General features: G+C 41.2%; 1 protein-coding gene across 7 annotated transcripts in view; it reads left to right on the top strand.

The window, feature by feature from the left end:
• RPP14 (ribonuclease P/MRP subunit p14) overlaps nt 1-5,476 on the top strand; it is an 18,685-nt gene extending 13,209 nt beyond the window's left edge. For 6 of the 7 annotated variants that reach the window (XM_077451989.1, XM_077451992.1, XM_077451990.1 and 3 more), the window contains 2 exons: nt 1,846-1,924; nt 2,951-3,148. In XM_077451989.1, the coding sequence (XP_077308115.1) occupies nt 1,846-1,924; nt 2,951-3,007 (136 nt within the window). In that variant the 3' untranslated portion in view covers nt 3,008-3,148. Of the gene's footprint in view, nt 1-1,845; nt 1,925-2,950 lie in introns of those variants that run through there. The other variant, XM_077451986.1, reaches the window with a different exon arrangement.
• Nucleotides 5,477-12,684: the final 7,208 nt, after the last annotated feature.

The raw sequence follows: 12,684 nt of genomic DNA, 5'->3' as shown, positions 1-12,684 counted from the left end.
GGGAGGAAGTAGCGGAATATATTTTGGGGTGCAATTCCACATATAACCATTGGCAAGTGTGAGCAATATATCATTTAAGTGACAACTTTTTGTACTTTTTTTTTTTTTTTTTTGTCATTATTCAATCCCTTAGGACAAAAAAAATAAATATTCAATGGGCTCAACATACCCATCAGCAGTTTCCTTGGGGTGTCTACTTTCCAAAATGGGGTCATTTGGGGGGGTTTGTACTGCCCTGCCATTTTAGCACCTCAAGAAATGAGATAGGCAGTCATAAATTAAAAGCTGTGTAAATTCCAGAAAATGTACTCTAGTTTGTAGACGCTATAACTTTTGCGCAAACCAAAAATATACGCTTATTGACATTTTTTTTACTAAAGACATGTGGCTGAATAAATTTTGCCCTCAATGTATGACTAAAATTTAGTTTTCGATTTTTCTTATAACAAAAGAAGAAAATATCATTTTTTTTCAAAATTTTCGCTCTTTTTCCATTTATATCGCAAAAAATAAAATCGCAGAGGCAATCAAATACCATCAAAAGAAAGCTCTATTTGTGGGAAGAAAAGGACGCAAATTTCGTTTGGGTGCAATATTGCATGACCGCGCAATTACCAGTTAAAGCAGCGCAGTGCAAAATTGGAAAAAGACCTCTGGTCCTTAAGGTATTTATTGGTCCGAGGCTGAAGTGGTTAAAGCTACAGCTTGTCTCAGCTGTGAGCACTTTCCATAGACAAGCAAATGGCAAGAGGAATGCAGATCCTGACTTTTTCCTTCTCCTCTCCCTCTGCATTCCTCTTGCCGTTGATTGTCTCAGGAAAGTGACAGCCGAAACAAGCTGCAGCTATGAATCTACTGTCTCTTTCAAAGCTGTTATTAGATCGGCTGAGGGGAGGGGGGCAGGTAAGTACTCGTAACTAGGGTAAAAAACACTTAGAAACATGAGACCAAGTACTACATGTACTTTGTCCTATAAAGTAGTTATTTTCAACAACTACGCCATGGCCTGGTGCTGGGCCACGGGTCTCCCTCTTCCTAAGTCTACAACCATCTGAAGACCACCTAACCTGCCACAGTGCCTTCCAGCTCCTATAGTTCCCCCAACATTCCATCATTTCCAGCATATTTTCTCCTAGCACCCTCAGTGCCCTCCAGACTCCCACAGTGTCCCTGCACTGCCCCCCTCTTTCTGAAGAGACCCCAGCTTCCTCCAGAGACGTCATCACCTACAGGGCTGCCAGGTTTGACAAAATCAACTTGCCCCCTCTAGAACCCCCTTTTTCCTCACAATGACACCCCTTCTAGCATTTCAATATATATTTTGCATTCTGAAACTTGTTGTGCGACTATAACATTTTATACTGTTTGGGCGTGGAAGGTTTTTAAAGAATTTACCGGGCTTTGGTCACAAAATTAAGAATCCCTGCCATAGGGGATAGAACTGTAAACGAAAAATTCTAATTATGGATCTATAAAGCAATTATATGGGCTCACATGTTTTTATTAACATTTATTCATGAGGTCTTTTGTGTTTAGTTTCACAAATTAAATAGCATATGTAAACAAACTTCTAATTGCAGGTGACTAAGATAAGAATCTGATTCTAATACTACCTCTTTGAATTAAAGCATTTTCTCAACATTAAATCACATAATCCAAGGGGTTCTCATCTTTCATTGAAAATAAGTCCTTGCATGCTACACTAAGCATGAAATCTAATCTAAGGGAAACTGTGATTTGTTTGAAGTTCTATACTTGCTAACAGCACACGCAGAACCCCGTATTATGCATTGTCTATGGTTGCTTGCATGTCTAATTAGGTTGATTATGGTTCCTTTCTTGCAGTGGATTTGTGAAGCTGTGGACTTCTCTGACTCTTTTGGGACATTATCAGAACCAGGAGTGTTCTATCCATGTTTTACAGGTAAACCTATATTCTAAGCTGTCACTGCATGTAACAATAACACTGGGCTTTTATTCACGTCTGAGATCTGGAGCTCCTGCCAGTGAACTTTCTAACTGTAAAGACTGGACAGACCTGTTCTGTGATCCTTCTGTGCTTTTGGAATGGAATCAAAAACTTCTAAAACACACCACAGATTTACTGTATTGTCACAGCTCAAGTTCATGTTTGCAAGAAAGCAGGTAAAGAGTACCTGGTATTTTATGAGCAGCTATAAAGCTGCATGGGGGTATTAAAGGAGTTCACCTTTTGTAAGTACACAAATGCACATCTTTATACACGTAAAATGTGCCTGCAAAGCATTGCACCTCTTGCAGACATTCTGTGTAAGTTGTTTGCTCATATCTCGCAATAGCGGGTAGTTAGACTGCCAGGAAGTTTCAATGACCTACCTAGAGTGGTGAACAGCTCCCTGGTAGTTTGAGAAATACAAGCTGACACCCGCAAAGGCTATGGGTACTTGTAGTTTTCACATTCACAGAATTTGATGAAGGAATGATGCGGCTGGGCAGGCAGGCCACCTTTCTTTCAATTTGTGACAGAGCGGGGGGGGAGAAAATTCCAAGCTCACTATCGCATCGGAGGAGTGTGAGGGCTGGCCCATGTTACAAAAGGCTAACTTATCCTTTAGGATATCAGTCCATCAAAGTATTTAAGTTTCTTAGAGGTCCTGGGAATTCCGCTTTACACATCTTGCATTCACCTTAGAATGCCAGGGCTGGACAAATCCCAGGAGCCAGGTAGCCAGTGCTGCTTAAAAATGACAGCTGGCACCTAAGCTTTGAGTTCTACTTTAGTTGTTGTCAGTGTATCTGGCTCCTGGATTAGTCAGACTGGAATTCATATACTTTTTTCCTATCCTGCACATTGCATGCCAAGACTCAAAAGCACATAAAGTTACATATGCTTACTACAGTGTTCATAAAAAACAAATATGTTGATTTATGTTTATCAAGTAAAATTTTCTTTTTTTTCTTTTTTACAAAGGTCTCTCCCTTCTTGTTGGCACTGGCTGGTAACAGTAGAGAACTAGTTCTTGACTAGTTATTCTGAAAAATGTTCCCTAGCTTGGTCACCAGACGAACAATACTTGGTATTTCCAGCAGTCCATTATCATCCAAGTGGTACAACAACTTAGCATTATGGCGGCCATTGCACCTACAGGTTGGGGATAGTGCTGAGCTCTTCAGGACCTTCACTCAGAAAGATGTCACCCTGTTCTCTGAACTTACTGGGGACACAAACCCACTGCACCTGGATGAGGAGTTTGCTAAAAACACAAGATTTGGGAAACCCGTTGTCCATGGTGTTCTCCTCAATGGCCTAGTGTCTGCAGTCCTGGGCACTAAACTACCCGGGGAAGGCTGTGTGTTTCTCTCCCAGAACATTCGCTTTCCTGCTCCATTATATGCTGGGGAGGAGGTTGTAGCGAGAGCCCAGATTACATCTTTAAAGAAATCCTTGGCTTTCATTAATGTATCTTGTGTTGCAGTGGAAAGTGGACGGACTGTAATGGAGGGGACAGTAAAAGTTCTTGTTCCTGGAGATTGATTCTGAGGCTGTTCTGCATTTCAACAGCAAAACAAGGACAAAGCTGAAATTTGTTTATTGCTTCTGGTCAAAACTACACCTTGCCTGAGAGTTGTGATAGCCGACTTTACCTGTTGTTCCAAATAAGGAAATTAGACAGTGTGATGTGACCATTAGAATTCAAGTATATGTAAACCCAATCACTAAACTCTTATAAGCTTTAACATGTTAATGTAGTTTTCAAAGGCTTTTTCAATATGTTAAAATCTGCAGCCTTCATTAAAAGATTAATTAGGATCACAAACGGCGCTCATAAGCGAATATCAGTCCCATGAGTGCTGGTTGTGATAAAACACACAAGGGGTCATCTTTTCGTTCAACTCATCAGGGCTGAACAAAAAGACAGCTCAGGAGGAGCTGCTGTACTAATTTTGGATCTCCCCTGCTGTTCTATTATATTCTGAAGGGGGGCAGCCCCCTGCCAGATTATTTTGGTCAGCACTTTCAGCCATTGGCTGAGAGCAGTGATCGGAAGCTGATCGGCAGACCTTTTTCGGTCATGCCCCTTCAAAAGAAGCTGGCCGAACAGACTACAGTACGCACGGCTGGATGTCGACTGGTATCTGTTGATGCGGCCTGATATTTGGCCCATGTGTACTAGGTTTAATTCTTATTTCTCTTTCTTATTTCTCTCTGCAAGGGAAAACCAGAATTATATCCAGCTGCTGGGGAAATAATATTTGTATTGTTTCCAGTGTGCTGATATCTCATATTAAAATTAATTTAAATAACGATTCTGCCATGAAAGGCCTTTGCAGGCATTTCCTGTTATATGGTGACAACGCTCTGTCCTTGTCTTACAGTTGTGCACCTGGCTTTCTTTTTTTTTTTTTTTTTTTTTAAATAGCAGTGGCTTGTGGTACAAAGGAAATATAATCCAGTTAGGGTTTATATATACTTTGAGGCCTTGTTCACACTGAGGGGGAGATTTATTAAAACTGGTGCAAACAGAATCTGGTGCTGCTGTGCATAGTAACCAATTGGTTTCCAGTCTCAAGCCTAGGTTCACGCTGATGCGGGTTTGAAATCGTGCGAGTTCAGCTGAATTCACACAGTTTCATACTGGCAATGCAGACAGACTTCGGGGAGGGGGGCGATTTTGACACATCTGTGTGGGTTTATGCACATATGTCTATTCAAATTGCCCCAGAAGTCACCCAAACTAGTATAGCAACTAATTTTGGGAATTGGTGCGGTGCTGCAAAGTCGGCGCCAAACCCATTTGGACAGTGATATTACCGGCAATAGACGCAGATTTGACATGTCAAATCGCATGCCAAAGTGGCCTAATGTGAATGTAAGCTTACTGTCAAAGCTTAATTGAACAAGCTGAAGTTAGAAGCTGATTCTGTGTGCTCCAGTTGTAGTAAATCTTCCTGAGTGTTGCGGTAATATGTGGTAAAACATAATACGAGGTGATGAACAAACCATGGTGTGTCCTTGTTGCTATACATTTGCCATATAGGACACACACTGTTACAGTAGTGGGCAACACCAATGCATTACACCACAATGCACAGTAATGCTCTGTGCTAACACATGCATTTCAAGCATCTGTTTACAAGGCATGGAGGACTGCCTGACCATATACAGGTGCATTACAGGCATCTGAGTACGTGCTCTGGCAGTCCTCCATACCTTGTAAACGGGAAGGGGACAATGATTGTGTAGAAGTAATGTCACCTCCAGGTTTTTGTACATGGTGGTCAGTTAGCACAGTCTGAATTTTGTTTGGAAATCCATGCTGAATAATTGCTTATGTTCAATATCTTTTAGGTAATGAACTGCAGACAGATGACCAATTCTGTAAATTATGTGTATCCGAGATAAAAACTTATAATTCTTTTTGCGATTGTTTGTTTGCCTTTGTGCACAACATCATTATTTTGTATACATATAATAAAGAATTACAATACAGTTCAATTTAAACTTTCTGTTATTTGGGTGTCCCCGTTTAGAAAGTTTTGTTTTTGAAGTAGTGCAAGTACCTTTTTAAAGTATTCACCTCCAGTGGTCCAATTATTTTAGTAAATATAAACTGCTAAACACCTTTTCTCATCGACAGTATATAGTAGTATCATGACTTCTATCAGTTTCTGGTTAAGGCTTGTAGTAGTTTTCATTCTCCTCTGACTGTCCTATGAGCTTGTGGGACCCCTGGCCCTCTGTCTGGACAGTGCTGGTTGGCCCTATGCTGATCACAGGCATCCCCCCCCCCCCCCCCCCCAAAAAAGAAGAACAAACACCCTAGCAATACACACCAACCTGAGCATGTGCAGAGTGCCTTCTAAGGCTGTGTACTATCAGGAGTTGCTTTGGGGACAGTGGAATAAGGTGGACGTTCGGATAAGATCCAAAAAAACAGATTTTACTGTTGTGGGTTTAGTAACACTTTTTAATGTCTGATCACGGACTGGTGGAGGAGAAGTGATTCATGCTGATAGCATAGGAAAGAAACGGCAGACAGAAATGACACATCTGAGAAAAGTACACACTATAAGGGATATGCTATGTTCATATTTCATGTCTGAGGTTTACACCCACTTTAATGTCTGATCATGGGCTGGGGAAGGAGATGGAATTAAGGAAGAAGAATTTTAGCAGAGTTTTTTTTTTTTTTTTTTTACCTAGTGATGTGTTTTTATTTTTTTTGTCGTTCATTAAAAGGGTGAACAAAATGAGCTGCGCTAAAAACAACAAAAAATTATAAATTAAAAATTAATCAAACACCTAAAACCTAATCAAAACCTATACCAATAAACGTGAAAAACAATATTGAATTGACAAAAATGTGATTAATAAATAGTATACATGAATACTATCATATCATCATAGAGTGAATAAAGTGTATACTAGGTCTAAAATGAAATTAGTATAAATAATACAGAAAAAAACCCACAATAATTAATGTAAATTGAAAAAAATAATAATGTGTGCTAAATCTAAACGAATAAAATTAACAAAAATAATATTCAAAAACCATAAAAAGTTCATATGTGATGAAGGAAAAAAAAATTATTATTTTTTAGTCCAAAAATATTGATTCTTCAAACTTGATATTAGGGTGCAAAAATATCCACAAATGCGTGTATATAGAAAATATTCAAAACAATCCTCCACCAGTGAGAAGAGGGGCCGCTTACCAGAGCTTTAGATCCCAGTGTTAGTGAGATCAGTAAGGCAACAGCACAGAGGTTTCTGGGTGAACCGTCACAGGCATCCCACCATCTACATCTCCAATACGAAGGCTCCAATCGGGGAACGAAGGTGTCGTAGATAGCTGACACCACGCTGTCTCTATCTCCAGTACGAAGCTTCCAATCAGGAAACGAGGGTATCGTGGATCATATATAAAAGATCAAAGACACTCGCATAGCGTAAAACCACTTGGTTTAATAAAGTAGAATTTAAAAAAATTTACACTCACATACGTAAAGAAAAAACGATCACATAAAAAACGAGCCGGCCGGACTCGTGTGCCGCCCGCACTTCCTGGTTGGGCGTAGAACGCGGAGACGTCAGAACGCCTATCTCCCTACGCGCGTTTCGTCACGAACGGACGTGTTCACGGGATGCGGGACGGCGTTCTGACGCACCGCCTATATACAAAATCCTAAACAAACAGCCTCGGTCTGAGCTCCATGTTGTCCTCTCAATCCACCATGTTAGGTGAGGGAAAGAGGACTGGAATGCCCATATTATCGCCCAGTCCACCATTTTACATAAGGAAAAAAGGGTAAAAATTTGCCCTACCATTACGCAGAGGCAAACTCGTAATCATAACCCTCCAGATTCTTTTAAGAACCATAAATTAAAAATACAAAATTATCATAAAAGTACATTAAGGGAAAAAAGGATTTAAAAAAATTCCTTTCAAATATCAATTGAAAAGTATATTTATCAGAAGGTATCCAATGAGATAAAAAAAAGTTAGGCACAAACAAAACAGTCCAAACGAATAAACAAAACAGCTTTTGTAGTAAAGATATGTACTGTCCTGTATGTCCAGATACTAATACGTTCTTCATTAAAAAAAATGTTTTTATATATACCAGTGGAAATTGGAAACTTTTTTTAGTAGTAAGACCACAAATACAGAAAAAAATGATAAAGGCAAAAAACCTCTTTAAGGACTCATGGAACTCACACCAAGTTTACAGTTAAAAAAGCAACAACAACCACAGGAAGCCTAAGCTATATAAACTATTCCAACCAATCATATATTATTCAAGAATTATCAATAAACGCATTTACGTCTACTTCAATATTAAGACCATGAGGGACGTAACTTTTTAATCTGTGTATCCACATCATTTCAAGCTTGGAAATGCTTCTTACCAAATGGGTTCCCCTCCAATGGGGATTGAACTTGTCAATTCCCATAAAGATTGTGTTGGTAGGGTCTCTATTGTGTGCCAGCAGGTAGTGTTTGGAGACCGAATGCTGGGTATATCCTCTACGGATATTCCCAATATGTTCGTTCAAACGTACATGTAAAGCACGTTTGGTCCGCCCTACATACTGGAGGCCACAAGGGCACTCCAGCATGTAGACCACTGCCTCTGAGCAGCAAGTGATAAAAGGTTCTATGGTGTAAGACCTAGATGTGACCGTAGATCTAAAGGTAGTACTTCTCCTAGACCGACAGCCATTTAAGCTACATACCGTGCATTTCCTGCATTGATAGTACCCAGTAAGGTTCGAGAAAAAATGCGGACGATTAGTGGGTGGGTCCAAAACATTAGGGGCCACCCTGTCCCTCAAAGATGTTACGCCTCTATATACTACTTGGGGTCTGTCAGGCAAAATAGTTCCCAATACCGAGTCGTTCCTAAGTACATGCCAATGTTTTTTAAGTATATGTTTGATCCTAGTGTGTTGACAAGAATAATTGGTGATGAAGGGGTAACGAAAATTGTTTTGACGACCTCCTTCTCGTTCCTTTAGTAAATCGGATCTTTCAACTTGACTAATCTCATCTATCAGACGTGTCAAGGGTTCAGATGGATAGCCTTTATCAATGAACCTCTGAGTGAGAACACGGGCCTGTTGTATAAAAACATCCTGTTCTGTACAGTTACGTCTCAATCTTAAGAGCTGGCTTCTAGGTACTGATTTGAGCCAAGATGGATGATGACAACTAGTAGTAGGTATAAAGGAGTTCCTATCGGTGGTTTTAAAGAAAGTTGATGTAATAAAACGTTCTCCCTTAATAGTGATAGTAAGGTCTAAAAAATTAATTTTGGTAAGACTGGCTTCATAAGTGAGGTGTATACCCCTGGTGTTGGCGTTAAGCTCACTCATAAACAGGGAGAGATCCGATTCACTCCCATCCCATAGGAGGAGGATGTCGTCTATGTACCTGGCCCAAAAGGTCAGCTGCGGCCTGACACGAGCATAGACGACATCCTCCTCCCATTTCGCCATAAACAAATTCGCCAAACTAGGGGCATATTTTGCCCCCATTGCGACCCCTTTAATCTGGCGAAAAAAATCCCCTCCAAACCAAAAAAAGTTATGCGTAGCCGCATAGTCTAAAAGTTTCATAATAAAAATTATTTGTTCTGAGGGGAGATCAGAAAACCTCTCTAGGGAATCCGAGACGGCCTCTAGGCCCATACTTTGGGGTATGCTTGTATAAAGTGACGCAACATCTGCAGTCACCAGCAGAGTCCCTTGTTTGGGATGATATCCCCCGAGAAGGTTAATTATATGCCTCGTGTCTTTAATAAATGATGGCATTCGACGCACTAGAGGTTGTAGAAAGAAATCTATATACCTGCCCACCCGGGAAGTGATAGAATCGATCCCACTAATGATGGGTCGTCCCGGGGGGCAGGTTAGACTCTTATGGACCTTAGGTAAGTAGTAAATTATAGGGATTCTAGGAGTTTTTGGGACAAGAAAGGCCTTTTCTTTCTTATTTAAGATTCCCTGATCGAATCCCTCTGCAACAAGGGACTCCAAAGTTCTTTTGTATTGTGCATTTGGATTAGAGGGTAGGGAGATGTAAGTAGCCCTATCTCCCAAAATCCGATTCATCTCGCCTATATAGTCATCCTTATTAAGGATGACTATGCCCCCCCCTTTGTCCGCTGGGCGGATGACCACATTTTTATTGTTGCAGAGGGATTCAATGCCAGCATCAATCACCTCTTTATTTCTAACTTTTTTTATACGCAAGTCTTCAAGGTCTTTGAGGGCCAGATCACGAAAGACTTTTAAAGAGGGACACAGATGCCCAGGTGGGTTGAAAAGTGATGGGTTAGAAAGCCCCGAGTGACAATAGTCACCAGCGGCATTTCTAAGAAAATTGGTAGGGTTTGAAGCTACATATCTTTGGATATTAAGTTTTCTCACATACCTATGAATATCCATGTATGTTTGGAACTTATTCATGTTTTTGGCTGGGGCAAACTTGAGGCCCTTATCCAGGACACTCAGTTCGCAATTACTAAGAGTGGCCGAGCTAAGGTTAAAGATACCTGCACCAGTTATGTTCTTGGTCTTTTTGGGCTGAGTACGCCTCCCCCCTCTAGTTCCTCTCTCAATGGGACATTGCGTTTCTGGAAACGTATATAAAATTACAGATGGTCCCACGCAGCTTAAGGTGGGAGGTTTGCCCCCAGAAAGGTGAAGTAGATCTGGAGGGATGGTATAAATATTTTAATGAAGCTGGTGTTGCCTTTCTACGGTTCCTCGTGGAGAGGAAGAATTTGAAACTTAACCGTTTAGATATTGAGATCAAAAACTTAAAAGATAAAATATTGCCCTTCAAAAATAATGAGGAATATTTAGATAGATCCAAAGGTCTTCTTAAACTGTTGGAGAAAGAGGATAGAGAACAAAAACTAAAAAAGAAAAAGAAGTATAACCGAGATATCTTGGACTATCAATCTCTGACTGTTTTTGAGTGGCAAAAGAGATTACTGATAGAACAAATTGATGTCTCCGGCCCTGCTATGGATACTACCCCGGTGGCTATGTCCCAGGGTGGGATACCACCCCAGAATACACAAAACCAGACAGTACCATCTGCAAATTCTGTAAATTCTCGTTTCCGCTCCCCTGGCGAGGGAAAGAGAAATTACAGCCAAATGAGAGGTGGCAAACGAGGACCCCCTCAGGGGCATGACAATAGAGGAAGGGGACGAGGTGGGCAACGTCAGAATGCCCCCCCTCTCCCCCACACATATGCCCAAGCCCCCTCTCCTTATTATGGTCAGGCTGCCCCCCCTCCAAACTGGGGACAGGAGAGACCGTTTGTACCTCCCCCTGGATGGATGGGAAGCTTTGCTTCTAAACAGGGTTATTTTCCATCTCCTACTTATAATCAATTACCCCTCCCTTCTCAATATCCAAAACCTAACCCACCAACAGCTTATAATAACAGCCAAGTGGTACATTATGATGTGGACTACCAATCTCAATTTAATATTCCTACACAAAACAGCTTTTTGCCTTTACAGGATTCGGGGTTTCCACCTATGGAGGGTATGACTAACCTGAGGCCCAACAATATGGGTCCCTACAGTGACATTCAGGGAAACTCTGGTAATGGCAACTTGGGTATTAACCCAAGCCACAGCAATTGGGGTTTTCCCAGGCCAAACCAAGGCATCAAAAGAGTGGTCGAGCTAAGAGAGGAACTAGAGGGGGGAGGCGTACTCAGCCCAAAAAGACCAAGAACATAACTGGTGCAGGTATCTTTAACCTTAGCTCGGCCACTCTTAGTAATTGCGAACTGAGTGTCCTGGATAAGGGCCTCAAGTTTGCCCCAGCCAAAAACATGAATAAGTTCCAAACATACATGGATATTCATAGGTATGTGAGAAAACTTAATATCCAAAGATATGTAGCTTCAAACCCTACCAATTTTCTTAGAAATGCCGCTGGTGACTATTGTCACTCGGGGCTTTCTAACCCATCACTTTTCAACCCACCTGGGCATCTGTGTCCCTCTTTAAAAGTCTTTCGTGATCTGGCCCTCAAAGACCTTGAAGACTTGCGTATAAAAAAAGTTAGAAATAAAGAGGTGATTGATGCTGGCATTGAATCCCTCTGCAACAATAAAAATGTGGTCATCCGCCCAGCGGACAAAGGGGGGGGCATAGTCATCCTTAATAAGGATGACTATATAGGCGAGATGAATCGGATTTTGGGAGATAGGGCTACTTACATCTCCCTACCCTCTAATCCAAATGCACAATACAAAAGAACTTTGGAGTCCCTTGTTGCAGAGGGATTCGATCAGGGAATCTTAAATAAGAAAGAAAAGGCCTTTCTTGTCCCAAAAACTCCTAGAATCCCTATAATTTACTACTTACCTAAGGTCCATAAGAGTCTAACCTGCCCCCCGGGATGACCCATCATTAGTGGGATCGATTCTATCACTTCCCGGGTGGGCAGGTATATAGATTTCTTTCTACAACCTCTAGTGCGTCGAATGCCATCATTTATTAAAGACACGAGGCATATAATTAACCTTCTCGGGGGATATCATCCCAAACAAGGGACTCTGCTGGTGACTGCAGATGTTGCGTCACTTTATACAAGCATACCCCAAAGTATGGGCCTAGAGGCCGTCTCGGATTCCCTAGAGAGGTTTTCTGATCTCCCCTCAGAACAAATAATTTTTATTATGAAACTTTTAGACTATGCGGCTACGCATAACTTTTTTTGGTTTGGAGGGGATTTTTTTCGCCAGATTAAAGGGGTCGCAATGGGGGCAAAATATGCCCCTAGTTTGGCGAATTTGTTTATGGCGAAATGGGAGGAGGATGTCGTCTATGCTCGTGTCAGGCCGCAGCTGACCTTTTGGGCCAGGTACATAGACGACATCCTCCTCCTATGGGATGGGAGTGAATCGGATCTCTCCCTGTTTATGAGTGAGCTTAACGCCAACACCAGGGGTATACACCTCACTTATGAAGCCAGTCTTACCAAAATTAATTTTTTAGACCTTACTATCACTATTAAGGGAGAACGTTTTATTACATCAACTTTCTTTAAAACCACCGATAGGAATTCCTTTATACCTACTACTAGTTGTCATCATCCATCTTGGCTCAAATCAGTACCTAGAAGCCAGCTCTTAAGATTGAGACGTAACTGTACAGAACAGGATGTTT

This window comes from Lithobates pipiens, unplaced genomic scaffold (assembly GCF_037356315.1).
Source record: "Lithobates pipiens isolate NorthernLeopardFrog02 unplaced genomic scaffold, aLitPip1_a1.2 Scaffold_23, whole genome shotgun sequence".
Lineage (NCBI taxonomy): Eukaryota > Metazoa > Chordata > Amphibia > Anura > Ranidae > Lithobates > Lithobates pipiens.
The sequence above is the reverse complement of the archived record's forward strand: the minus strand, read 5'-3'. Positions and strand labels throughout refer to the sequence as shown.